The 27966-nt window shown below is 44.9% G+C and overlaps 1 protein-coding gene across 1 annotated transcript in view; it reads right to left on the bottom strand.

Moving 5' to 3' along the window:
• The window catches only part of LOC115123172 (lipopolysaccharide-responsive and beige-like anchor protein), a 50935-nt gene that overhangs the window by 22428 nt on the left and 541 nt on the right, over positions 1–27966 (bottom strand). The window contains 15 exon segments of the mRNA XM_065003329.1: positions 4040–4220; positions 5107–5260; positions 6147–6325; positions 7503–9089; positions 17171–17363; positions 18329–18452; positions 20965–21046; positions 22032–22140; positions 23840–23932; positions 24739–24836; positions 25767–25829; positions 25961–26040; positions 26416–26584; positions 27161–27313; positions 27625–27733. Coding sequence (XP_064859401.1) covers positions 4040–4220; positions 5107–5260; positions 6147–6325; positions 7503–9089; positions 17171–17363; positions 18329–18452; positions 20965–21046; positions 22032–22140; positions 23840–23932; positions 24739–24836; positions 25767–25829; positions 25961–26040; positions 26416–26584; positions 27161–27313; positions 27625–27733 — 3374 coding nt within the window.

The raw sequence follows: 27966 nt of genomic DNA, 5'->3' as shown, positions 1-27966 counted from the left end.
TGGGCGGTGGGTGGTCAGCTAGTAACAGTGTCTAAGTTCAGGGCAGGGTACTGGGCGGTGGTCAGCTAGTAACAGTGTCTAAGTTCAGGGCAGGGTACTGGGCGGTGGTCAGCTAGTAACAGTGTCTAAGTTCAGGGCAGGGTACTGGGCGGTGGTCAGCTAGTAAGTGTCTAAGTTCAGGGCAGGGTACTGGGCGGTGGTCAGCTAGTAACAGTGTCTAAGTTCAGGGCAGGGTACTGGGCGGTGGTCAGCTAGTAACAGTGTCTAAGTTCAGGGCAGGGTACTGGGCGGTGGTCAGCTAGTAAGTGTCTAAGTGCAGGGCAGGGTACTGGGCGGTGGTCAGCTAGTAACAGTGTCTAAGTTCAGGGCAGGGTACTGGGCGGTGGGTGGTCAGCTAGTAACAGTGTCTAAGTTCAGGGCAGGGTACTGGGCGGAGGTCAGTTAGTAAGTGTCTAAGTTCAGGGCAGGGTACTGGGCTGAGGTCAGCTAGTAAGTGTCTAAGTTCAGGGCAGGGTACTGGGCGGTGGGTGGTCAGCTAGTAACAGTGTCTAAGTTCAGGGCAGGGTACTGGGCGGTGGTCAGCTAGTAACAGTGTCTAAGTTCAGGGCAGGGTACTGGGCGGTGGGTGGTCAGCTAGTAACAGTGTCTAAGTTCAGGGCAGGGTACTGGGCGGTGGGTGGTCAGCTAGTAACAGTGTCTAAGTTCAGGGCAGGGTACTGGGCGGAGGTCAGCTAGTAAGTGTCTAAGTTCAGGGCAGGGTACTGGGCGGAGGTCAGCTAGTAAGTGTCTAAGTTCAGGGCAGGGTACTGGGCGGTGGTCAGCTAGTAACAGTGTCTAAGTTCAGGGCAGGGTACTGGACGGTGGTCAGCTAGTAAGTGTCTAAGTTCAGGGCAGGGTACTGGACGGAGGCCAGCTAGTAACAGTGTCTAAGTTCAGGGCAGGGTACTGGACGGTGGTCAGCTAATAACAGTGTCTAAGTTCAGGGCAGGGTACTGGACGGTGGTCAGCTAGCGGTCTGATGGCCTGGAGATAGAAGCTGTTTTTCAGTCTCTTGGTCCCAGCTTTGATGAAGCTGTACTGTAACTTCCTTCTAGATGGTAGCGGGGTGAACAGACCGTGGCTGAGGTGCTTGATAATCTTCTTGTCCTTGCTTTCACACTGGGTGCTGAAGATGTCCAGGAGGAAGACACACTTCCCCTGGTGAAGAATTGGGCTGGAGAGCACTGTGTCTGTGGACAATGCAGTTGCCGTACCAGGCGGTGATAAAGCCTGACAGGATGCTCTCAATGGTGCATCTATAGAAATTTGTGAGGGTCTTAGGGGCCAAGCGGAATTTCTTCAGCCTCCTGAGGTTGAAGAGGCGCTGTTGCACCTTCTTCACCACACTGTCTGTGTGGATGGACCATTTCATATTGTCAGTGATGTGTACTCTTTCACCCTCTCCTCTACTGTCCCGTCAATGTGGATGGGGGCATGCTCTCTCTGCTGTCTCCAGAAGTACACAATCAGCTCCTTCATATTGTTGACGTTGAGCGAGAGGTTATTTTCCTGGCACAACTCTGCCAGGGCCCTCACCTCCTCCCTGTAGGTTAACTCGTCGTTGTTGGTAATCAGGCATACTACTGTTGTGTCGCCTGCAAACTTGATGACCAAGTTAGAGATGTGTGTAGCCACGCAGTCATGGGTGAACAGGGAGTACGGGAAGGGTCTGAGCACGCACCCTTGTGGGGCCCCTGTGTTGAGGATCAGCGTAGTGGAGGTGTTGTTGCCTACCTTCACCACCTGGGGGCGGCCCTTCAGGAAGTCTAGGGGTGAAGTAGTGAGAGAACGAGCAACCAAAAAAGCAAGACAGGAGGAGACAGAGAGAAGCCGAGAGAAGAGAGAATTGGGGAGAGACAGAAAGTGAGAAGTGAGGAGCGGTTGAGAAAGAGAAAGAATTGAACTCTCCAGGAACAAGGTCCAGTCCACCTGGACAACAGCGTTCACCTCTTCCCTCCCTGCTCCCCTAGCCTCAACACTAGTTCACACTGTATCCAAGGTAACACTAGATCTCCCTGTATCCAAGGACACACTAGATCTCCCTGTATCCAAGGACACACTAGTTCTCCCTGTATCCAAGGTCACACTAGTTCTCCCTGTATCCAAGGTCACACTAGATCTCACTGTATCCAAGGTCACACTAGTTCTCACTGTATCCAAGGTCACACTAGTTCTCACTGTATCCAAGGTCACACTAGTTCTCACTGTATCCAAGGTCACACTAGTTCTCACTGTATCCAAGGTCACACTAGTTCTCACTGTATCCAAGGTCACACTAGTTCTCACTGTATCCAAGGTCACACTAGTTCTCACTGTATCCAAGGTCACACTAGTTCTCACTGTATCCAAGGTCACACTAGTTCTCACTGTATCCAAGGTCACACTAGTTCTAACTGTATCCAAGGTCACACTAGTTCTAACTGTATCCAAGGTCACACTAGTTCTAACTGTATCCAAGGTCACACTAGTTCTAACTGTATCCAAGGTCACACTAGTTCTCACTGTATCCAAACCCTGCATGGGGTTCATTCAATATTGGATGACAATGGTGCCTCACTGCATGTGGGTCTTGCCTGGGAAACAAACTACCTCACAGAACATGAGGTAAAATATCCACTGTTTGATAACTTCAGGTAGGTTTCTGGCTCCTACCAAGGGGGCTTTTTTTTTATATGATATATTGCGGTGCAATATTGACGCTTTTGATTTTGCTTTCTATGCTTATTTTAGCCCCTCCCTCATTTCTGTATTTGACAACTGACAAATGTAATTTCTGAACCGTCTAAATTAGAGGTGGAAGTATTTCATCTGGAATGGTCTGGAGTTTTACATTAAGGCCTTCAGGAGAGGCAGTGTGTTTGTTTGCGTGCCTGTGTGTTTGTGTGCCTGTGTGTGTGTGTGTGCCTGTGTGTGTGTGTGCCTGTGTGTGTGTGTGCCTGTGTGTGTGTGTGCCTGTGTGTGTGTGTGTGTGTGCCTGTGTGTGTGTGTGTGTGTGTGTAAGGTCCCCCTTGAAACATTGTTACAGTCTACCCAAATCAGATTACTGCACCAGCAACAGGGAAAGAATACCTCATCAAAAATTAATCTCATAACGGCAGCTCTCTAAAAGCAGGCATTTGCTACGACAGCATCACTCTCTCCACCGAGCTCCCCACCAATGAGAATGGCCGTTGGGATAAACCCAGAAAAAAAGAACGCGACTGGATATCAGCTGAACAAGGTGGCGTACAGGGCGACCATTTTGTTTACGAGCTAGTTTGTAAGGAGTATTTAAAAGCAAAATTGGATACCGGAGCACGGCCCATTACCCAAATGGAGCAGATGGTTTAAATCACCATGCATAGTCTTATTGTACTAGGGAGCTTAGGAGTTAGATGAGGGGTGGGTTGGAGGTTGGATAAGGTGGTTGGTGTAATGTAGTGCCTGAATAAAATGAATAATGTAAAGTATTTGAAGTATATTTTATTCAGCTAGCAGAGCAGGGGTCTAGCCGTGTCTCGGAGCTGTCACTGGGTTACTTTAATAGACTGGAACATGAGGCAGAGAAAGAGAAAGAGGCAGGCCTAGGGCTACAGCCAGGGCCATTACGGGGGAATCGACTAATCATAGGCGGCCATTTTAGAGTGTTGCAGCGCAGAGGGGTTATAATAACAAGATAAGAGAGGGCTGCTATGAGCCAAGAGAGAGAGAGAGCGAAAAAGAGAGGATACACTATGGAGAGCTTTGGCAGCTCAGGCTGCTATTAGAGTCTACTGCAGTCTGATATAGAGGGGGATTGATGAAAAGAGGTGAATGAGGAGGAACAGGGTGAGAAAAGGAGGAAGTGAAGGGAGAAGGAGGAAGTGAAGAGACGAGGAAAAGAGGGAAACAAGAAGGGAGGACATGTAAAGAACAGAACAGGAAGAGAAGATGGGAACTGGGGAGAGGAGATGTGAAGAGATGGAAAAGACCAGAAGGGATGGGGGAGGAGAGAGAGGCAGAGAGGATCTTCCATACGTACCCAGACGGAGGCTCTGTCTGAGGATACCGCCAGAGGACATGTTCTTCTCAGCCTCGATCTCAGTGAAGTTGAGGGAGGAGGCGAAGATCAGAACATCCACCAGGTTGATGAGGCGCTGCAGGAAGGTGACAGAGGCCTCCACCGACAGACCCTGGGACGGCTCAATGTTCTCCAGATCATGCTGAGGAGAAGAAGAGGGACAAACACCACCATCACTAGCATCATTACTGTCAAATCCAAACTAAATTATGACATGTAGCTATTAGTCAACTTAGGGACCATGTTTGGTAAGAAAGGGAAATGGTTCAACGTCTGCTGAGCAACATTCATTTCAGATTTCAATCAGATTAAATCCTCATTGAATTCAATCCCGTCTTTGAATCTAATTATGATGGAATTGACCCCTGCTGTAGCCACAGCCACCAGTCCATACTGGACATTGATTCCAGTGTAAATTGTAAAGGGAGTGGTATGGAGGGGAGACAGAGGACCACAGGTCCATCAGGGTTTATGTTATACTGGAGTGCTACTGTCACTGGGGTCAGACAGTACAAAAACACACTAACCATGTTAGCACTGGCCAACTGTAGTCTAATGTGATTGGAGAAAGGTCAACGGAGATGGATGGACAGGGATAACCTACTGTGGGTGGCCATACACATACCAGACACAGAGACAGGCAGAGACACAGAAACAGGCAGAGACACAGAGACAGAGACACAGAGTCAGACAGACAGAGACACAGAGACAGACCGACAGAGACACAGAGACAGACTGACAGAGACAGACAGACCGACAGAGACAGACAGACAGACAGACGAACAGAGACAGACAGACCGACAGAGACAGACAGACCGACAGAGACAGACAGACCGACAGAGACAGACAGACCGACAGAGACAGACAGACAGACCGACAGAGACAGACCGACAGAGACAGACCGACAGAGACAGACAACAGCCAGACAGACACAACAGCCAGACAGACACAACAGCCAGACAGACACAACAGCCAGACAGACACAACAGCCAGACAGACACAACAGCCAGACAGACAGTGTCTCTCACTGAGGAGGATGTGGCAGCAGAAAGCAGGGGCAGGATGCCTCCACAGGACATGATGAGGTTGTCCACCACCTGAGAGATGAGGTGCACTGTGTTGTGGACAAACACCACATTCTCACTGCTGTTCACAAAGTCCATCACCGTCTTAGTGGAGTGACTGGGAGAGAGGAGACGGGCATAAATTACACAGAGGTACATAGAAGCTAAACATTATAATCATTGAATCAATGTACAACACAATCAATGCCTTCAGCGCCTTCAGAATGTATTCATACCCCTTGATCAAATATGTTTTTTCCCATCACCCATCTAGACACAATATCCTATATAGACAAACGGAAACATTTCTTTTTTAGAAATGTTTCATAATTTTTTTGAAAATGAAACAGAAATATCTAATTGACATAAGTATTCACACTCCCTTGTCAACATTTTACATTTTACATTTAAGTCATTTAGCAGACGCTCTTATCCAGAGCGACTTACAAATTGGTGCGTTCATCTTAAGACATCCAGTGGAACAGCCACTTTACAATAGTGCATCTAAATCTTTTAAGGGGGGAGAAGGATTACTTTATCCTATCCTAGGTATTCCTGAAAGAGGTGGGGTTTCAGGTGTCTCCGGAAGGTCAACACTTTGTAGAAGCACCTTTGGCAGCGATTACAGCTATGAGTCTTTCTGGGTAAATCTCTAAGAGCTTTCCACACCTGGATTGTACAACATTTGCCCATTATTCTTTTCAAAATTATGTTGATCATTGCTAGACAACCATTTTCAGGTCTTACCATAGATTACCATAGATCTATTCTGTTTAAACTCCTCTGAGTTTTTTTTCGACCCTTATTTTACAAGGTAAGTTGACTGAGAGCACATTCTCATTTACAGCAACGACCCGGAGATCAGAATGTTTGCAGGATAGACTATTTTTTGTTGTAAATTAGTGAGTTGGAAAGTCGCCTGTCCGGCAACCATTCTAGTGTTAGAAATCAGATCAAAATGCTACGCAATTCTCCATGTATTTCAACCAATTCCCCTCCTTTACCTCCTCCACATCTGCACGTCAGTCTCGATGGAGAAGAGCAGGTCTGTGAGCAGGCGCTGGTGCATGTGAGACCAACGGAACTCTGGAATACGGAACATGGTGGAGCGAGCGGAGGAGCTGCTCTCGCTGGCCTGGCCTCCTGAGGCACCGGCTGCAGCCGCGTCGCCCTGAGGAACTTCCTGTGGTACAGCACTCAAGACGGTTAGCAGCAGCATTAGCATTAGTCATATATATAAACAGGATTAGCTTGAGCTAAGGAGTAGCTTTGTCTTCAGCATTAGCCATATAAATAGGATTAGCTTTGTCTTCAGCATTAGCCATATAAATATAAACAGGACTAGCTTTGTCTTCAGCATTAGCCATATAAATATAAACAGGATTAGCTTTGGCATTAGCATTAGCCATATAAATATAAATAGGATTAGCTTTGTCTTCAGCATTAGCCATATAAATATAAACAGGATTAGCTTTGTCTTCAGCATTAGCCATATAAATATAAACAGGATTAGCTTTGTCTTCAGCATAAATATAAATAGGATTAGCTTTGTCTTCATTAGCCATTTAAATATAAACAGGATTAGCTTTGTCTTCAGCATTAGCCATATAAATATAAACAGGATTAGCTTTGTCTTCAGCATTAGCCATATAAATATAAACAGGATTAGCTTTGGCATTAGCATTAGCCATATAAATATAAACAGGATTAGCTTTGTCTTCAGCATTAGCCATATAAATAGGATTAGCTTTGTCTTCAGCATTAGCCATTTAAATATAAACAGGATTAGCTTTGTCTTCAGCATTAGCCATATAAATATAAACAGGATTAGCTTTGTCTTCAGCATTAGCCATATAAATATAAACAGGATTAGCTTTGGCATTAGCATTAGCCATATAAATATAAACAGGATTAAACAGCATTAGATTAGCTTTGTCATTAGCATTAGCCATATAAATATAAACAGGATTAGCTTTGTCTTCAGCATTAGCCATATAAATATAAACAGGATTAGCTTTGTCTTCAGCATTAGCCATATAAATATAAACAGGATTAGCTTTGTCTTCAGCATTAGCCATATAAATAGGATTAGCTTTGTCTTCAGCATTAGCCATATAAATATAAACAGGATTAGCTTTGTCTTCAGCATTAGCCATATAAATATAAACAGGATTAGCTTTGGCATTAGCATTAGCCATATAAATATAAACAGGATTAGCTTTGTCTTCAGCATTAGCCATATAAATATAAACAGGATTAGCTGAAGCCATATAGCCATACCCACGTACATACTGTATATTATAAAGCACTTTTCGTGAAAGACACAAGACCAGTAAATAGATGAAGCAGTGATGACATACAGGTGTGGAGGTCTCCTTTAGCGCCAGTCTCTCTGTGTCTGAGGCCACACTGGACACATCCAGCCTGGCAATGTGGATCTCTTTGGTCTTGCTGGCAGAGCCAGGGCCCTCTGCAGCACTGTCTTTCCCTGCCTCCACAGCAGTAGCAGTGGCTACTTTCGGAGAGGTTTCAGTCCTGCTGCTGGGGGCCTCTGTGGCCCCTGAGGCCTGTGGGGCTTCTGGCTGGACCGCCTTGGTGCTGGGGGCCTCTGCTGGTGCTACAGCCTGTGAGGTGTCAGATTTAGAAACAGTGGCCCCGACTGCTGCTGGTGGTAGTATGGCCTCCAAGGCTGTAGGGGGCGATATTGTGGACTCTAAAGGCTGCCGTGCTGGCTCTGTGCTGGTGGGGTCGGTGCCTGGTGCAGACGGGTCAAGGTCAATCTCCTCCATTTTAGGGGGTTGTGTCCGACTCTCCTCAGGTACAGAAGCAGGTGGTGTGGCTTGACTTTCCACTGCTGACTTTGTGACCTTGGCAACACTCTTCTCTTCCTTCTCCTTTTCAGTTTTATCCTCTGTCTTGATCTCCTCTGCTTTAACCTCTTCCATCTTCTCCTCCTCAACAACAACCTCCTCTGTTTTCACCTCCTCTTCCTCCTTTTCTTCCTCCTCTCCACCAGCGGCGGAGACAAAAGAGGATTCCTCCATGCTGTCGTCGGTGGAGCTGGGTCGGACCTGGTCACTGACTGACTGGACAGATGCCCCGACCGCTGACCCCTCCGCCACGCTGCCCTGCTGGCAGGCCGAGATGGCAGCAGAGACCTGTTCCTCCGGTTGCTTTGCCAGTTCCGGTTCCTTGGGTTCGTTCAGGGAATCTTCAGACATAAGAACGTGGGAGGCTTTGCAGCTGTGCGTTTCTGACCCCTTCTCTCCATCCGTTTGAGGTCTTACTACTTTGTCGGTATCAGATGTTTTAGCATCGTCGCTTGTTTCGGTCTTAGCCACCTTTGCGTCTTCAGTTTCTGGCCTGGTCGCTTCGTCTATTTCAGCTGTGCTAGCTGCTGCAGCTTCATCAGTCTTATCTGTGGCTGTCTCAGTCTCAGCCATGGCCTCAACAGTCTTACTGCTGACTTTATCCCTAGTAAGTTTAGCTTCAGTCTCCTGTGGAGTAGCTTCAGCTCTGTCACCAGCACCTCCTCTCTGATCCTCAGAGATCTGATTCTGGACCTGCTGTAGTTCCTCCTCCTCCTCTTCTTCAGCTCTGGCCAGCATGTTGGACACAGTTATGGGTGCTTGACCCCTCTGACTTCTATCTCCTTCTCTCTCTGGAGGGCTGGGGGTGGAAGCAGATGCTGAGGTTGCTGAGGGAGGGGTAGTGTTGGGGGACTCCTGGTTCTGGGGGACCCCCTCTGGGTCAATGGTGAGCTCGATCACGGTGGAGGGGGCAGTCTCCTCCCCCTGATCCCTGTTGGTCCGGAGCTGGCCCAGAATCTCAGAGTCTCGGCTGGCCCCGGAAATGGTCCGGATACCAGCTGCATCGCCCTCGGAGCCCAGTCTCTGGTACTGACGGAACATACGGGCCAGGTTCTCCTTGTGCTGCTCAAAGGTCACCTGCAAACATAAACAACAAACAAAGCAAAGTATTAGTTTCATTTGACAGGCGCCATGTGGGGCCTTACAACAAACTTTAGACCAGATTTTAGCTACATAGATAATATATTTTTTACATTTTAGTACTTTATCCAGAGGGACTTACAGGAGCAATTTGGGTTAAGTGCCTTGCTCAAGGGCACAGATAGATTTTTCACTTAGTCGGCTCGGGGAATCGAACCAGTGACCTTTCGGGTTACTGACCCAATGATCTTAACCACTAGGCTACCTGCCACCCCCATTGCCTGAGGGTCGGTGACAGAGTATCATCTCGTCACCATCTGGGAGTCAATAGAGGACAATTATCTGCTGTGGCATTTGAGGAAGAGACCATCACCCATCCATGTTAGCAGTCATAGATGAGTTAGTAGATAGTGTAAAGTGTGTCTGCCAGTTGAACAGCGTCCGTGTGTCATCGGCAAATCATCACTCTCCTAATTTAAGGCTCTGCATTAATCACTGTGGCTCTGAGGACAGAAAGTCAAAGGGGAGTAAAGAGAGAGAAAATACATCCCAGCTAGATCATCTACGCTGCTTTTAACTAAGAACATCTAGAGACAGAGAGAAAGAGACAGAGAGAGAGAGACCGAGAGAAAGAGACAGAGAGAGAGAGACCGAGAGAGAGACCGAGAGAGAGAGACCGAGAGAGAGACCGAGAGAGAGACCGAGAGAGAGACCGAGAGAGAGACCGAGACCGAGAGACCGAGACCGAGAGACCGAGAGAGAGAGACCGAGAGAGAGAGACCGAGAGAGAGACCGAGAGAGAGACCGAGAGAGAGAGAGAGACCGAGAGAGAGAGAGACCGAGAGAGAGAGAGACCGAGAGAGAGAGAGACCGAGAGACCGAGAGAGAGAGAGACCGAGAGAGAGAGAGACCGAGAGAGAGAGAGACCGAGAGAGAGAGAGACCGAGAGAGAGAGAGACCGAGAGAGAGAGAGAGACCGAGAGAGAGAGAAAGACAGAGAGAGAGAGAGACCGAGAGAGAGAGAGACCGAGAGAGAGAGAGAGAGAGAGCGAGAGAGAGACGAGAGAGACCGAGAGAGACCGAGAGAGACCGAGAGAGAGAGAGACCGAGATAGACTGAGAGAGAGAGAGAGACCGAGAGAGACCGAGAGAGAGAGAGACCGAGAGACCGAGAGAGAGAGAGACCGAGAGAGAGAGAGACCGAGAGAGAGAGAGACCGAGAGAGAGAGAAAGACCGAGAGAGAGAGAGAGAGACCGAGAGAGAGAGAGAGAGACCGAGAGAGAGAGAGAGACCGAGAGAGAGAGAAAGACCGAGAGAGAGAGAGAGAGACCGAGAGAGAGAGACCGAGAGAGAGAGAGACCGAGAGAGACCGAGAGAGAGAGAGAGAGAATTTGTAATTAATTAGGCGTTAGTCATTAATGTTCTAAATTAGATGGCTACAAGGCTGGTCATTAATCTTCTGGTACTGGGTTGGCTGTGATTGTTAATCCATATCTGTTTTCTCAGAGTAGAAAAGTAAAGAGGCCTTTCTAAACGCACCGATAGTAACGGAATTCTCTCTCCGGTTTAACGATCACAGTCTAGTGACTTAGCCCCCCCCCTCCCCATTAGTTTCTGCTTCATTTGACATTTAGCATTTTTTACCAATTAAAAACATGCTGCATTGCATTCAAAGTAGAGCAGTATGACCATATGGAAACTACACTGGAGTGGTTAGTCAGTGGAATAACGTCACACTGCGATGCAGTACATTAAAATGACGCATGTTGGCCTTAAATGGGTTTCTATAAAGACTGAATTACCATTAGAATGGGAGTACTGTACTTGTATTTAAAACAGTGGTTAGCGTAGAGCTACGATAAGAGACCAGCAGCACTGGGTGGCCACGGCATCAGTTTAGCCAATCTGGTCTAATTTAATTCTAGTCCACGTCTTGGTTAAGGGTATGGAACATTTTTATGGTAGTGTAGGAAAACAGTGCAGGCTATTCTAACCTGACAGCTATTAGCTGGACGCGCTGTCTATAGACAAATCATACAGCGCTGCAAATTGACCTTACAAACAGCATTATAAACAAAAATAAATGACAACCTGAAAAAAAACATAGGTTATCAAATTTCAATATCCCTCTAAACAAACTATTCCAATCTCATTTCAACTCAATATAATACAAACTGACATCACAACGCAGACCAATCTGGAACCTGAATGCAATGCAGGGTTTGGCTGCAGTCATCCATCCTTCTCTTAGTCCATTTAACTGTTCAGAGATCAGTCTGGGCCCCAGACCGCAGGCTGTCTGGTGTGAGGCTGGGTGGCTCACCACTGGTCCAGGGAGACCCCCTATAGCAGGTTAGGACCTGGGAGTCCCATCAATAGATAGGCGGCGACCACAAAACAAAGGGGAAATGGGGAAAGCCAGCGCGGCTCTAATCCAATTAGCTAAATGCAATTCCTCCCTCCTCCCAAATCAATGTCGTCTGTCTCTGCCTGCCGCAGTCCTGCCTGGACGGAACCCTGGACGGAACCCTGGACGGAACTCTTCCTTTCACTGTTTCACTCTCTTTTTCCTCCCACTCCCCCTTGCTTTTTCTTGTTCTCCCTTTCTCTCTCTCTCCTTTCCTAGATCCTTTTCCCCTGATCATGTGAAGCAGGAATCCGAGCAGAGCACTGACTGGTGATGTCTTTGGGAACCAGAAGGGCGACCATTAAGACCACATGGTTAAGGACAGCCAGACAGTTACATTGTCCTCCTATAGCTCACACAGTTGTGTTCCCAAGCTATGGGACAGAGTCCACAGGTGGGCCACCAGACAGTTCTAAGTAGGACCAGATACAGTCTCATTTGTTTAGGGAAACTAAGGTACTAAGTAGATATCCCAATAACTCCCACTGCTCAGCCTCAGCACTGTGGAACTTCTATACAATACACACTAGACCTACATTTTACCCTATGAGAAGTCCTGTAGACCATATTGTGTGTGTGTGTGTGTGTGTGTGTGTGTGTGTGTGTGTGTGTGTGTGTGTGTGTGTGTGTAGCCCTGGTCAATGTTCTCCATGTCCTGCACTTCCCTCTCCTTTGTGGAGTTGTCGATGTGTCCATCTCTGCATTAAGGCTGAACAATAGAGTCTAGAGGCTACATCTCAACATGTTGAGTCTCAATACTGGGAGGCTTTGTACTGTGGATCCATACTCCCTTGTGTCTTGTGAACTGCTGCTAGTAGAGAACTAGCGTCCACATTAGAGTAAACACACAGTTTGTAATGTGTACAAACGGCTATTGATCTAATAAAAGGGTAGAAATAGACATGATTCAAACAGGGCGATATCTGAAAGCCTCATCTGGCTTCTTCTGCTTCACAAGCACTCCTGCACTAATGTCTCTTCATCTGTTAATGTCTGATGTCATCATTTCCACAAGGTGGATGCTACAGAGAAGCTGACTGTTGACGCTAGAAGGATACGGAGTCCTTCACACACTGACGACTGATTTAAAAATCTTCCTCAAATCCAACTCATTTGTGTGCAGAGCTGGTAGAAAGGCATTGTGTGTGTGTGTGTGTGTGTGTCAGCAGGCCCACCTGCAGAAACATCTGCCTGGTGTGCTCACACTGCAGCACAAAGCCTGCTGCTGCTCTGGCTCAGATAAAGGACACACACATTTGTGTACACACATGGGCGCGCACACACACAATAACATGTTGGTTCATTCATACAGAAAGGTGTGCATTCATCATACTTTTCATACACATGTGCACTCACCCCACACAACCAACAGTTACACACAGGCGTGACCTTTGACTGCACACACACACACACACAGGATCTGCCAGACGGTCATACATGTCCAATTGCAACTAAAGTCACCCAGCAGGTCCCAGTGGTCCAATCAAATCATTTCATATTATCCCAGGTGACCATTCAGGAGTCTGCAGCAGACTACAGGGAGATCTGGAAGTCACCTGCATTGGTGTCATCTAGACTAGTGCTGCTTTAGCTCAGTCTGGGCAGGCAAGGAAAGATGGAAGCAATTTCTGAAAATCTCCCTCTATCGCCCTCTGGCCATGTTAAATATACTGTAGTACAGTTCATGGACCCCACTACTATAAATACTGATGCAGGATGAAAACCCGGTCTTCTCCACCACTACTGTAAATACTGATGCAGGATGAAAACCCGGTCTTCTCCACCACTACTGTAAATACTGATGCAGGATGAAAACCCGGTCTTCTCCACCACTACTGTAAATACTGATGGAGGATGAAAACCCGGTCTTCTCCACCACTACTGTAAATACTGATGGAGGATGAAAACCGGTCTTCTCCACCACTACTGTAAATACTGATGCAGGATGAAAACCCGGTCTTCTCCACCACTACTGTAAATACTGATGCAGGATGAAAACCCGGTCTTCTCCACCACTACTGTAAATACTGATGCAGGATGAAAACCCGGTCTTCTCCACCACTACTGTAAATACTGATGGAGGATGAAAACCGGTCTTCTCCACCACTACTGTAAATACTGATGCAGGATGAAAACCCGGTCTTCTCCACCACTACTGTAAATACTGATGCAGGATGAAAACCCGGTCTTCTCCACCACTACTGTAAATACTGATGCAGGATGAAAACCCGGTCTTCTCCACCACTACTGTAAATACTGATGCAGGATGAAAACCCGGTCTTCTCCACCACTACTGTAAATACTGATGGAGGATGAAAACCCGGTCTTCTCCACCACTACTGTAAATACTGATGGAGGATGAAAACCCGGTCTTCTCCACCACTACTGTAAATACTGATGGAGGATGAAAACCCGGTCTTCTCCACCACTACTGTAAATACTGATGCAGGATGAAAACCCGGTCTTCTCCACCACTACTGTAAATACTGATGCAGGATGAAAACCCGGTCTTCTCCACCACTACTGTAAATACTGATGCAGGATGAAAACCCGGTCTTCTCCACCACTACTGTAAATACTGATGCAGGATGAAAACCCGGTCTTCTCCACCACTACTGTAAATACTGATGGAGGATGAAAACCCGGTCTTCTCCACCACTACTGTAAATACTGATGGAGGATGAAAACCCGGTCTTCTCCACCACTACTGTAAATACTGATGGAGGATGAAAACCCGGTCTTCTCCACCATTACTGTAAATACTGATGCAGGATGAAAACCCGGTCTTCTCCACCACTACTGTAAATACTGATGCAGGATGAAAACCCGGTCTTCTCCACCACTACTGTAAATACTGATGCAGGATGAAAACCCGGTCTTCTCCACCACTACTGTAAATACTGATGCAGGATGAAAACCCGGTCTTCTCCACCACTACTGTAAATACTGATGCAGGATGAAAACCCGGTCTTCTCCACCACTACTGTAAATACTGATGCAGGATGAAAACCCGGTCTTCTCCACCACTGACGTGTACAGGTTTGGTCATTATGATTAAAAAGAGGCTAGAAGTGAAATGTCTAGTATCACCTTATTTAACCAGAATTATAGATTTGAAAAGAGCAGGATTACATTTCACTGTAATAATGTAAGTAATACATCAGTGAAACGGGATTCAGTGTATAATAACAACGTTATTTTTGTGGGAAATGTATAAATTAATTTATTCAATTTTCATAAAAATTCAAGAGAGGCACTTCTTTTCAATTGTGTAATATACACAATGTGTTCCAAACGGCATATAAATAATGAAATGAATAGAGGCTTAGATGCATAGCAGAAGGTGTGTGTATACAGTATGTAGATACTTCTGAATGCGTGTCTGTATTTATCAGGATGCTCCCGGTGGGCTGGTTAAATTGATGAGGCCTTGTTTCTCTGATTGTTGAGGTGCAGCTCAGGATGAATATTCAATGTGTTCAGAATAGGCTTTCTAGAAACCTCAGAGCGAAGGAGGAGACAATGTGTGTGGGTAGAGGGAGAGAGTGGTAGACACACACACACACACACACAACAGCCGTGGGAGGAGAGCAACAGTGACAAACAGCTCTGGTGCTACAGAGGTGGCAGGAAATCTATCAAACCGGACAATAAAATTGCAATTGAGTTTCTCCAGGGTTTTTTTTATAGCAAATGCATGTATCTGGATGGCTAGTGCCCGCCGCACCTACCCAATTCAAAGACTGCATGGGACCCTCTGTGTGTGTGTGTGTGTGTGTGTGTGTGGTGCTGTTTTTAGATTAGTGCTGGGGCACTGTAAACAGAGCTAAGCAGCAAGAGCATTAATCTTGTGCAATTATGGGAAAGGGCAATTACCATCTGTCCAGTACTGAAGAGAATGATCAACTCCTCTACTCAGTCGCACACTTTTTGCACAGCGGCTGGTATGGCAGTGTCGTAAAGTGAAACTACAGAGCAGCGTGTGATTGTGGCCATGTGCAACGTGCTACAGCAATAAGCTCGGGGCGACACACAACCCTAAACACACAAGGTGTTATTTACAAATAAACACTCACTTTGGGTTTATTTTGTACTGCACAGGACTGATGTCAATTGGACAAGCCTATGACTTTTAACATGTGTCTTCGCATCCGCTCCCAGCTAATTTAAAAGGGTAATGTTTCTGCAAAACTATTCTTTAATATACAATATATCAATAAATATGTGAAGAATCATTCATGGTGTGCTTTCATGGAAAAAATGACATTTCTTAAAGGTCTCGTGAATAAATGCTGTGTATTTACTGTTACAGTCTACAGTGTAGAAAGCAATAATCGTGATTTGATGTTTAAGCTTGTGTAAAACTCTGAAGTGAAATAGTCCTTATCATTTGTCTATGAACAGCTTTAATACAAAATTACATCACAAAAAGGAAATGACTGAAAAATGCCTGTCACGATAAGACACTTAAAGTCCCAAGGCAAAAATGCAGAAACGGCAGCAGAATCATTTGGAACAGTCTAGCCAGAATTGGCGGTGATGTCATTTTGTAGCTTTCTTTGTTTGTTTTTTTTCCCACGTCTCCACAACTACATATTTACTCAGCACTGTCCTTACCAATTATATGAGTAATCCTTCAGTCAGATATGATACTAGAGACACAGTTATTTTTTCGCATACAACCTTTAGGTTGGGTACACACGGACAGGCTTGAGGTTTTGGTCTCGCAAATACTGTGCAACCAAGCCAACCAACTCCAGTCCTAAGGAGAGAGAAAGAGCCAAATGGTGTAACTGTGCCCCCTAGTGGCCTTTATCCATCACTACATCCTCAGAACTCCATAGACATCCACCTCAACACAAAAAAGCCTAGTTTCCCTCAACCAAACTCCAATATGCCAAGCTTTAATAAGCCACCCACACCACAATCCGACACCGACCAAATTACATCACTGCCTTTGAACCTGGCTCCGTAATCCAATATCAACAATTCATTTTTAAACAGCCTTTTTTTTAATTGAGTTTCTGAAATAAGAAGAGCCGGTAGTTTATGTTTAACTAGAGTGGGAAACTCAATACATAAATAAATGACTAGAAGGGATGGAAGAGGAAAAAGAACGATTCCATTAAGCCAGCACACTGCCGTTTTCACATCATAATCAGCACAAGATATCCACCAGGCTCGATCTGACGGGCACAGAGAAAGAGGCACTTCTCTGTCAGTCAGTCACTATTAAACTATGAGTGGGTCATTGAGGATAGGGGGGATCTTTGGACATTTCCTCTGAGACTGTTATTGTGTCAGAATCTAACTTAAAAAAGGAAGCCCCTGACTGGTTGGATAGAGTGTTGAGATAGATCTTGACGGCTTCCTGGAGAAGCTGAGGTAGGAGAAAGGGCAGCGAGGTGAGTGGAGTCTAATTTCAGTGCTAAAGAAAGAGAGAGAAAGTAAGAGGAGAGTGAATGAGAGCGGGGAGTGTGTGTGTTCCCAAAATAATGAAAAAGAGAAAATGGACATAGTTAAAAGAGAAGAGAGAGAACAAATAGATTGGAAGAGCAAGAGAAAGAGTCGACAATCCACAGAGACGTATAGAAACCTATCCAGAAGCCCTGGTGCTCTCCGTGAGACAGAGTTTGGTTGACCGTCTGATGGGGTTAATGAGCTCTCTGACCTTGGAGTGGGTGATGGACAGGGTGTCCACCCACACGCGCCAGCCGCCCCACTCGTACTTGATGGCGTGGTAGAGCAGGATGCGGAAGATGGCGTACACCATCTCAGTGACCTTTTGCTCCTCGCTGCTCTTGGGGTTGATGAAGCACAGAGAGAGCATCCAATCCTGCCACACCGAGCACTGCAGCAGGCTCCTGATAAACACACACAAACACACACAGATATGAGCGCTCCGAAGGAACAGTATTGCATGTGCGTGCATACACACAAACATAACTCAAACATTTGAAAACAATTCTACATACACAGCACACTCATGTAGTGTACAGATACACAATATCACACATCTTCAAAACATCCTGTACTCTGAGCATATGAAGGACAAAGCTTGTTGGCCTCACTGCAGTAAAGCCCCAGCACGGCGCCAGCATGAGGAACTGGGAGATGTAATCGGACAGGGGATGTATGCCAGGAAAACATGTACTGAACTCAACCAGAGGGCTGTATTGAAGTGATATTGGTGCCGACCTGGGTTCAAATAGTATTTGTTTCCTTTCAAATACTCCCTAGAGTGGATTGATTGCGCTTGATTGAGGTTGCCTGGCGCAACTGAACCAATGGAATAGTTGCAAAACTACAAAGCTCCAGGCGGGCTCAAGCAAAACCTCAAAGTATTTGAATAATTTCAAATTCTATTTGAACCCAGTTCTTGTTTAGTGGTATTCTATTGCAGAGTAGTCCAATCCAGGGCTGAGTCCGTTCCTTACCTCCTGTTATATATGCTGTTATTGAACAGATCATGATCATGTCTGACAGGAAGACCCTATCGTAGTGTACTATGTAGTGTACTAGAATGTGGTGTACTTGGTAGTACACTTCAGGGCTGAGACGTTCTTTACCTCCTGTTATATATGCTGTTATTGAACAGTTTGATCATGTCTGACAGGAAGACCCTGTCGTAGTGTACTATGTAGTGTACTAGAATGTGGTGTACTTGGTAGTACACTTCAGGGCTGAGACGTTCTTTACCTCCTGTTATATATGCTGTTATTGAACAGTTTGATCATGTCTGACAGGAAGACCCTGTCGTAGTGTACTATGTAGTGTACTAGAATGTGGTGTACTTGGTAGTACACTTCAGGGCTGCGACGTTCCTTACCTCCTGTTATCTTTGCTGTTATTGAACAGTTTGATCATGTCTGACAGGAAGACCCTGCGCACCTCCATGCTCTCTGGGGAGAGGGGAGAGTTCTTCAGCAGGGCAGCGATCACCTTCAGGACCTCTGTCAAAACACAGGAAAACACGTTCTGTTAATGCCCCGTTACGGTGTCTGACACGGTTTAGTACACACAGACACACTACTTTCCCTGCAGGGTTACTGACTCGGGTCGTACAGAACAGACGGTCAGCAGAGGAATGCAGAGAACAGACTGTTGTCTGTCATAGTATAATATCTTCATTAAAATAAGGAGTTTTTAATACTGATTCCCCAAATAAGACGTGATAAAGCAAGAGACAGAATCTGAGAATTCATTTAAATAAATGAATCAATTTAAATAAATTCTGATTGTTTTGAAAGTAGTATGAAAATTGTGACATGCTACAATACTGATTTTAAAACATTTGAAAAATATCACAATATTGATACTGAATAATACCATTTTACTCCCTATGAGTCATTTAAATTGTGTATCCTAAATAGCAAAAATAATAATGGATTTTTGAAATGAACACTTTTTCCATGAAACAAATCAATTGCAGAGGGAGTAAGAGTCAGACCACAATTCAACAACACAATCAGACAATTCATCTCAACATGTGTGAATCCTTGTGTCACAAGCCATCTTGATTTGACTGTCAGCAGACACCTCAACATTTATGTGGTGGAAACGATCAAACAAAGTTTGCTATTGTTTCAACTCAGAGATGTGTGTGTGTGTGTGTGTCTGTTTGTGTACCACGCCTGCCAAAGTCCTATGCAGGCTTCCTGGAACCCTTTCTTTGGTTAACCTAAAGAGACTGGCTGTTTAGATGAATTATATAGACTATGTCAGTGTCCATTTAGCTTGAGTCAGGAAGGGGGGGGGTTATGATTTCACTTTGTCGTCTTGGACCTTGGTGGTAACCGATGGTAACCAACAAGGACCCCTCGCAGCCCAGACGTTTGTTGTTTCTATACGACTTAGTCAATCAAATTATGAATCACTGAACTCTCACTGCCAGAAAATGACCTCTGCATGTTACTGGGGGATGGAGGGATGTGAGTATGGGGTCTTTTTTCCCCCCATTTGGTCTTGGGTTCTTTCCATGGAGTTAATTTAAGGGAAACAGTACTTCCTTAGTTTGTTTGATTCGCTCTGACGTTACTAAAGACTGCAATCAGGCCCATTTTGAGGCTTCAGAGCAGATAACATCAAGAAGAGAACGCAGGCAGCTACAGTAAAGGAGAAACAGACTCCATGGTGCTCCCATGGCTCAGAACTCCCATAAAGTGTGTTCAGTTCACATGCAAAAAGCACAGTCTCTAGTTTACACTGCACACGACTGGATGCCTTTACCACAATAAAGGGCCTATGCTAATCAATGTGTGACTATGAGATGTGTAACACACACACACACACACAAATGAGGCTAAATTGTACGATTAGAGCAGGGTTAAAGTAAACCTCGGTTGTGATTTCAGCCTGACTCAGTTCTTTTCCCCCCTCTCCGCCACAGCTGGGGAAGTTGATTCTCGCACATATGAAAAGGTTTTGAGAGCTGGCATGTGAAATTAGAGGTAAGTAATGGTCTGAAAATACTAGACGAGGACAGGATGAGACAAGTACATTGATCAAAGCAATGAGGTTGCTATGAGCTTGTTACGTTGCATCAAACAGAAACTAAGCATGGATGTTGTCCCTCTTAATGAGGCATGTATATAAAAATATGCCACTGGTAGTAAAGGGAAACAGCTACATCTCTGGGAGTATGACAGTATGTGTACATTACCAGAATATTAAAAAGATAAACATCAAATGAGAACCCCTTTGCAGAAGACAGGGTCATAATTCAAACGTAATTTTTTAAATGTTTCTAATTGCCAAGAAAACTGTAAAATGGTGCGATACATTTTGAACTATAAATTCCTGTTCCTCTAAACTCTTATTAAAAACACCACATAATGCAATAGTGTATCAACTTAATGAAATATTAAGTTGCCATGTAAGCTTGTTGCATCATTTCCCGGATGGGATCAAATACCTACTTTTGAAAAATGACAGTTGAGTTTCAAAAGTAAAACGGCTTCTTATTAACATTATATAATGCCGCAGGGCCTGGTGTTGATTTCATGAGGTGTTTAACTCCTTTTATTCAGTTCCACTTCAGCTGTTGAGTGAACGTCAACTGAATAAAACTGATATTTCACAACTTTAATTTGCTGTGAAACTTTTTTTTTTTTAAATATACTGTCACAATATCCTTTCATTAAGTAGGTTTTTTTCTCTCAATAGCTACTCTTTTTTATTATATATAAAATAAAATAAAAATGGACTTAAAATGTACCAGCTGAATCTTATAGCCCAACACAACCTCTTATAGCCCAACACGACCACTATTAGCCTAATCGTCTATGATCACATACCGTTTGAGTAGTATAGTTTTTTTAGCCTCAATTTATGCTCCACATTTGTTGGCCAGTATATAACAGTGGCAGCGGCCGTAAGGGAGAGGAGGCTCTCTAGGTCTGGTCAAGCATGCAGCGGTAGGTAACGGTGATTTATTTAGTGGTGGAATGCCGAGGGGTGACTCACGCGGGTTGACAATCTTCACATTGGAGTCGGGGTCCGCATGCTGTTTATGGATCACTTGAGTGCAGATCTGCTCGGTCAGGATCTACGGAGAAGGAGAGAGAGAGAAAGAAGAGACGAGGGGAGAAAAGAAAGGGAGAAATAGAGGAGAGAAATAAATACTTTTATGTGAATCTATAGCTCAATAGTAACATCACCAAGAAGTACATGAGTTCCACATTGCAATTCCACAGTCACACGTATTCAGTTCAACCAGGATCTGCACAGAAAAGGGAGATATGAGATTTACATAAATACTTTCTGCATCTATAGCTCATACTAACAGCACCAGGGAAGAGGTACATTGGGCCATATAGAAATCCACATATGTTCGTATGTGTTCACCAAGTCTTTACAGAAGAAATAGGTAAAAAGAATCAGTGACGAATCGAATAGACGGCAATATCTCACAGTAACATCAGAGGAGGAATACATGAAATTCCCCAGTGTCTCCTGTCAATCCCATATATTTACAAGGTCAGATACAATCCATGATTCCTGTGGAGTTTAATATAGTGTGCATTAATGTCCATCAAAAGTCTTAGTATGCCATTATAACATAGATACATTAACACAAATGACCATCATTTGAGTTAAGTTATTACCAATGGGTAATGATAGAACATCATGATTCAAAACGGACTGCAATGTTTTCAGAAGGGATATGCTATTCAGGTCCAGACAGAAGGAGAATAGCTAGAGCTGACGCAGGCCACAGGAAAACTAGAGTTTAACTACACGTTCTATACAACTTCATCAAACAAATTATAAAAGTGTTAACTCAGAAAACACACTTCTAATCTAAATAATGTGTTCTCAGAATTAATTCATGTTTAATCAGTGCATGTATAACTGAACTAATACAGTGATGGAAATCATCAGCCAATGCAAATACAAAATGGAGGGCAGTTAGTATTAGGATTTATGGGGGAGGCAAAGAGAAAATAGCTTCGTATGTCAACTACTACATTTTCTTATAGACTCTCCTACACATACACGGCAAGGAAGAGACGAGAGAGGGACTAACTGACCTCGAAGAGCACGTTGTAGGTTGTCATGCTGAACTGGTTGGAGTGGAGCATCAGTCGCTCGTTGAGCAGGGAGAAGAGCCCGTGACCCAGCATGACCTCTGACTTCCTCCTGGAACAAAGGTCAAGGGTCAAACGGTCAGTGAGTATCCATTGACATTTGGTACCAGCACATTGATCCCTGTATCCACACAGTGTATTAGTGTATCGTGTTGCACTTAATTACATGCAAAAAATTTTAACTTGACAGTTAACTATAAATTCACAAAATCATTAATTGGCACCATTGTATGGTATAGCAAGCAATGTTTCCAAAATGTTGGGCAGTACATATTCCATTTTGGGCTGTCGGTCAAGGACTGGTTGAGGACAGACAAGGAAGATTCCCGAAGCCATAGGGTGAGTCACGGACTATGAATGTTTGTGAACCTCCGCTTGTGTAAGCTTACCAGTGCATCAGAACACATTTGAACACAGTTGAAAGACATGAAAAAAAGCAACCCTGCAGAGGCCTGTCCGGACCCTTCAAAGACAAGTATCCCTCAGAGCTTTCATCTCTGAGTATCACTCATCTGTACATATTCTGGGATGATAAAGCTAGTATTAGTCAGACAGCAAAGAGTCTGAAGACTTTTTCTCTCAGGCCCCCCTTCCAGCATTAGGGACATCCTCCACACACGCAGGTATGCCCATGTCGATTTCTAAGGGCACAAGTACTGTTTATGACAAACTGTTTGGTCACCTCTTGTTGGCGGAGAGAAAATGTTGCAAATTTAAAGAGTATTTCCTGCAATTTGACTTTTTTTAATGGGGTGCAGAGAAATGTTGCAGGTTTAAAGCATGTCCAATGTTTATTCATGTGATATTTCTGTGACTCAAGACATTACAACATCTATGGGCTAAAACACCTAGCTAAAAAATGGTAGCTGACATGGGCTAGTTGATCCGGACATTTCTGCCAAGTTATAAATAGCTCTCTAAGGTATGCCAGGGAACAACATGACAAGGAAAACTGATGATGCACTACCCAATTTAGAAATTGCACCTTGTGAAATTCTACTATTCCAACTTTCAAGAGAAAGTTGAAAGCTGGACTGTGTTCCCGTAACAACAAAAATAGTGATTTTTGGGGGAGGGGGGGCACTGAGGCTGAGGCTAGGGTTGAGGAAGGGGATGAGGATGATGCTGGAGATGAGGCTGGGGAATATATACTACCACTGATCAAAAGTTTGGGAGATCAAAAAGGAATCAGTAGAATTGGAAATAGAGCCTCAATGAGACCTGCACTGTATTTCATCCTGGGTTGTTGTCTTTCGACTCTGACATCTTAATTGGTCGCTGAACCAAAGGAGGCTTACGAGTGGCTAATTTGTTATCTTAAACACTTCTACACAACTAGAGGCAATTTACTCTCCAAAGAGAGAGAAATAGAAAGGGCTTTAATACCAGCTATTCATTTTACTACGGTACGCAGGCTGAACGAGGATTAGATATCGACCTCCACCTGAATGAGACCCTTTTCTCTGTAGATACTCATCTCCATGATGGGATTTGGCTCTTAGAAATATATAACTGAGGAGAGGCCATTTTGAATTGAAAACACTTTTGGCTGCCTAAAAGTAAATGACTATAGAATTGGAATAATTACATCAATGACTGAGTCTAACTGAGTCCTTTAATCTGGAACAAATATACTTTTAATGCCCAAGGCAGAATTAAGTGCTTTTATGCGACCAAACGTATGGACAATTCTTAATAATATCCTACAGACAAGAGTACAAGGTAAGTAACAGCAACACAAGAGTTCTTACTTAGCGGGCAAGTGTTTGAGGAAGTAGCCCAAGACTTTGAGTGCCTGAACTCTGATTCCTTCACTGTTGGAAGCCAGTAGCTTGTAAATGGCCCTGTACAGAAACAAAGAAAAACACACGAATAACAAATGTCACATATTTAAGCACATTTAACAGTTTCTCAAATTATAAAACCTAAAAGAGTGTATCAGAACCAAACATTTACAGAATCACTTCATGACAGATTATATCTGCTTTGTGAACCTACTATACAGTTGTATAGGACATCTACTTGGGTCGTAAAATAGAAGGCGGTTGGAGCCTTTATGAGTGGCGTCAGGCAAAGATTTCCAGAAGCCTTTAAAGTGGGCCTATATCAGACACCAGCCCAGACATGCATGGATGACACACTACATTTAACCCCCTGTGACAGAGAATGCAAACAGGGTGACTAAATAAGCTACATAAATCTTGTGCGCCGTCGTCGCAGAATGTCAATAGTCCTGCAGATAAAGGATCAAATGAAGCCAGTAAACCATCTGTATTGGCCTCGGTGTCATCTGGCTTCATTTTGGCTTCATGAAACACAAACAGAACCACAAGGGCACATCTGAAATGGCAGCCTAGTCCCTTTATAGCCTCTGGTTAAAAGTAGTGCACTATTATACAGGAAATAGGGTACCGTCTCCGGCACTACAAATGTAACACGGTACCATTTCGACGGCACACACAACGTAGGCTAACATCACAGCGATCTTGTTCTCAGAGGCCGCAGGGCCTGTGGTGGAGTGTGTGCCACCCGTTGCCACGGGAGATGACGTTATAGTTACAGTACCGGCATAGAAGTCAAACGACTGTAACGGGCACTCCCATTGGAGCTCTATGATGGGCCGGTGGGTCATTCTATTCCTGAATCTCACCGTACTCCGTTGCGCTGATCAAAGGCCTGCACCATGGAGCCGTGATGCTCCGACATCAGAGCCACCAGCAGCTGAAGCACATCCAGTAGATTGTCGTCCTGGGAAAATAAATACAGTTGTACTGAATTGAATGAATCAGACCAGGGAGGAGGCCCTTTGTTAGCATTATTAGCAATATGATAAATAGTGTGTGTGCGCGCGCTACTGGGCTCGCAATTAGCACCGCCTTTCACTGTGGAGTCATGCAACCCAACGAGAGATGAATAGTGGGTGGGTGTGCTGTTATGCCATGTATCATCATGAAGCAGACACCAAAACACACCCTACTGTACAGACACCCACATGGATGCAGAGTACCCACAAACACAGGCATTGACCATGTAAGTGCAATAATTAATACTGTTTATTTTCACACTAATTATTGATTAATTGGTGACACACAACATCAAAGATCAAACCAGTGCACCGTTTCCATCTTGATTAGTAATGGTCGCTACGGAAACAGATCATTAGTCATTGATAACGAATGTTGATGGAATGAATAATACACGGAAACAAGGGAATTATCTGATGAATGAACAATCCACAGAAGACTGTGGAGCTCCTGAAGGAGAGCAGTTAATCCCCTCGTTCCTGCAGGGATCATTCCTGCTTGTTTTACAGCACCATCAATTCTCTATGCATCACTGCAGTGTAAACACAGAGGCTTCTGTGAGCGAGGGCTTGGTGAAACTGGGCAACGGTTAAAAAGAGCCTGGACGGTTCCCCGGCACAGTGTGATTGGTCTGTCTATCTATAGCAGAGAGGAGAGAGGGTCTGGGAGGCCGGAGCTGTTGGCTTAGAGTGCCACCTAGTGGGCAGTTTTATACCTCAAAACTGTAAAGGAGCATTGAGTAAGAACGAACAGGAATTCCTGGAGAGTGGATAGTGCATGGTGCAGCTGCATACTCTTCACAATAAAGGATCTATTGTATAAAAGTAGTGCAGTGTATAGGACATGATATTTTGAATGATCTTTTAGTTGTAACCTCATGCATGGTGAGCAGGTAGTTGAGAATACTCTGAAGCTCATCTTCCTTCACTCCGTAATCCTGAAAATAGAGAGTGCAAATATAACTCTTCACCGATCATAGTTATTGGAGATTAACATTAGGTGTAAAAAGCCAAATATATATATATTCTTTTTAATATCAAACGAGATTCTCATTACATACATACTAACCTTCATTATGAGTTGTTTCACAAACAGCAGCAGAAAGGCTCTGAGAGAGTGGATCTCCTTCTGATTGGGTCTCGGACCGTCTACACAGACACACAACGACAGACACACAGACAGACACACGCAGACACGCAGGGACAAAGTCATTAGAGAAGGTCTGTTTTCAAAAGGATGTTATTTAGGACGCGATGCAGAGTGCACAGCTGTAGGTAGACAATACAACATGTTTATTCTAGGTTTAGCAGACAACAGAGGTACAAGAAGGACAGGAAAGCACATTCTGCAGGGGACACAAAGGACTGGATGTTCAACTTCCATGGCAACACTACACTATGGTCTGGGGGTGGAGAGGTATCAGTCTGTATCAGTGTGTGTAGAAAAGTGTGTTAATGGAAATATGAAAGAGTGCGGTGTGTGTGTGTGTGTGTGTGTAGGGAGGCATGTGTGTGTTCTCTTACCGAGGCCCTTGGGCGTGACTCCGCTGCGGTCCTGGGGGTTGACGACCCAATAGTAGTACTTGAGCGTGTGCATGACCTGCAGTACCGTGCCCACCCTGCGGATGGCGTTGTAGATGGTCACCGTGCTGATGAACTCGGTGGACAGGTAGGTGTACAACACCAACTGCACCTGGGGGGTGAATGCACACACACACACAAACACACACGTAAGAACACACACACACGACTAACCGATGCCCCCACACATTGACTCTGTACCGGTACCCCCTGTATATAGCCTCGCTATTGATATTTTACTACAGCTCTTGAATGATTTGTTACTTCATATATTATTATTATATTTTTTCACTTATCTATAACTTAATTTTCTTAAAACTGCATTGTTGGTTAAGGGCTTGTAAGTAAGCATTTCACTGTAAGGTCGCATGTGATTTGATTTGACGTGAAAAACCCAGCATGAGGTGAGGCAGAAATAAAATCCAATAACCTAACCTACTGAATGGTGGGCTGTCGCTCTCATGTACTGGAGGAGAAATACAGGACAGAGTATGAAAGGATGATGGTGGGATGGACAGAGGTGGGCGTGTGTGTGTTTGCCTGTCTACACGTCACATGTGCCCGTGCATGTGTGTGTGCCTTCATGTGCTTGCACAACTGTGTCCTTGACTGTGTGTCGCCGTGACTGTGTGTGTCACCGTGCATGCGTCTACCCGCCTGCCATGTGCCAGTACCTCTCCTCTCTTACCTTGGCAGGGGCATGGATCCAGATGGCAGGGTTGAACAGGATGTGGTCACACAGCTGCTTGAGCAGCAGGACGCCGTTCTGCAGGTTGCTGAGGTAACGGGCAAAGGCCAGCACGATGTCCAGCACGGACCGAGTCACATGCACCTTGGAAGACTACAGAGGAGGGAGGAGAGGGAGGGAGCAGAGGATACCCACAAAGAGAAAGGTGAATCAGGTTAACTCTGTGTCTAACAAGCCCAGAACAGACAAATGCAGTATGGAATTGGAGGGCACAGCACTGAGGCTGAAGGACAGACAGCTCACTATCTGCTCCTCTCTGATGTAATGGACAGAGTGCTGGGAAATCATATTATCCACCTTTCAATTTCAACACAGAACAGCAATTAGGACGGACGAGAGGAAGACTGCGGCGTGTGAATGTGTCTCTGGCGAGGGGGTGGTGGTGTGTGTATCACGTCTCTCACCTTCTCCAGGGTGTAACCGATGACCAGGAAGCCCTTGCAGGCCAGGACCTGCTCTTGCATAGCCACAGAGTTCTTCAGCAGCTCCATCACAAAGGACAGCAAAGTGCAACTGGGGGGGATGGAGAGTGGTTAGCTGCTGAGTAAGACTTGCCCCTTACAGGGTATATCCTATAGTAATGGTCTAAAATAATGAGGGTGTCACCATTCTACCATTCTGCTGTGAGAACACAATCTATGCAACACCTTCCCCTTGAGGGCAGACAAAGCCCTGATTGAGAACATCACTCAAGGACTAGGGCACTAATATTCACAGCTGGTATCCAGGTTTAGTGAGTAGGACAA

This window comes from Oncorhynchus nerka, linkage group LG18 (assembly GCF_034236695.1).
Source record: "Oncorhynchus nerka isolate Pitt River linkage group LG18, Oner_Uvic_2.0, whole genome shotgun sequence".
Lineage (NCBI taxonomy): Eukaryota > Metazoa > Chordata > Actinopteri > Salmoniformes > Salmonidae > Oncorhynchus > Oncorhynchus nerka.
This window is presented reverse-complemented; position numbering and strand designations above follow the sequence as displayed.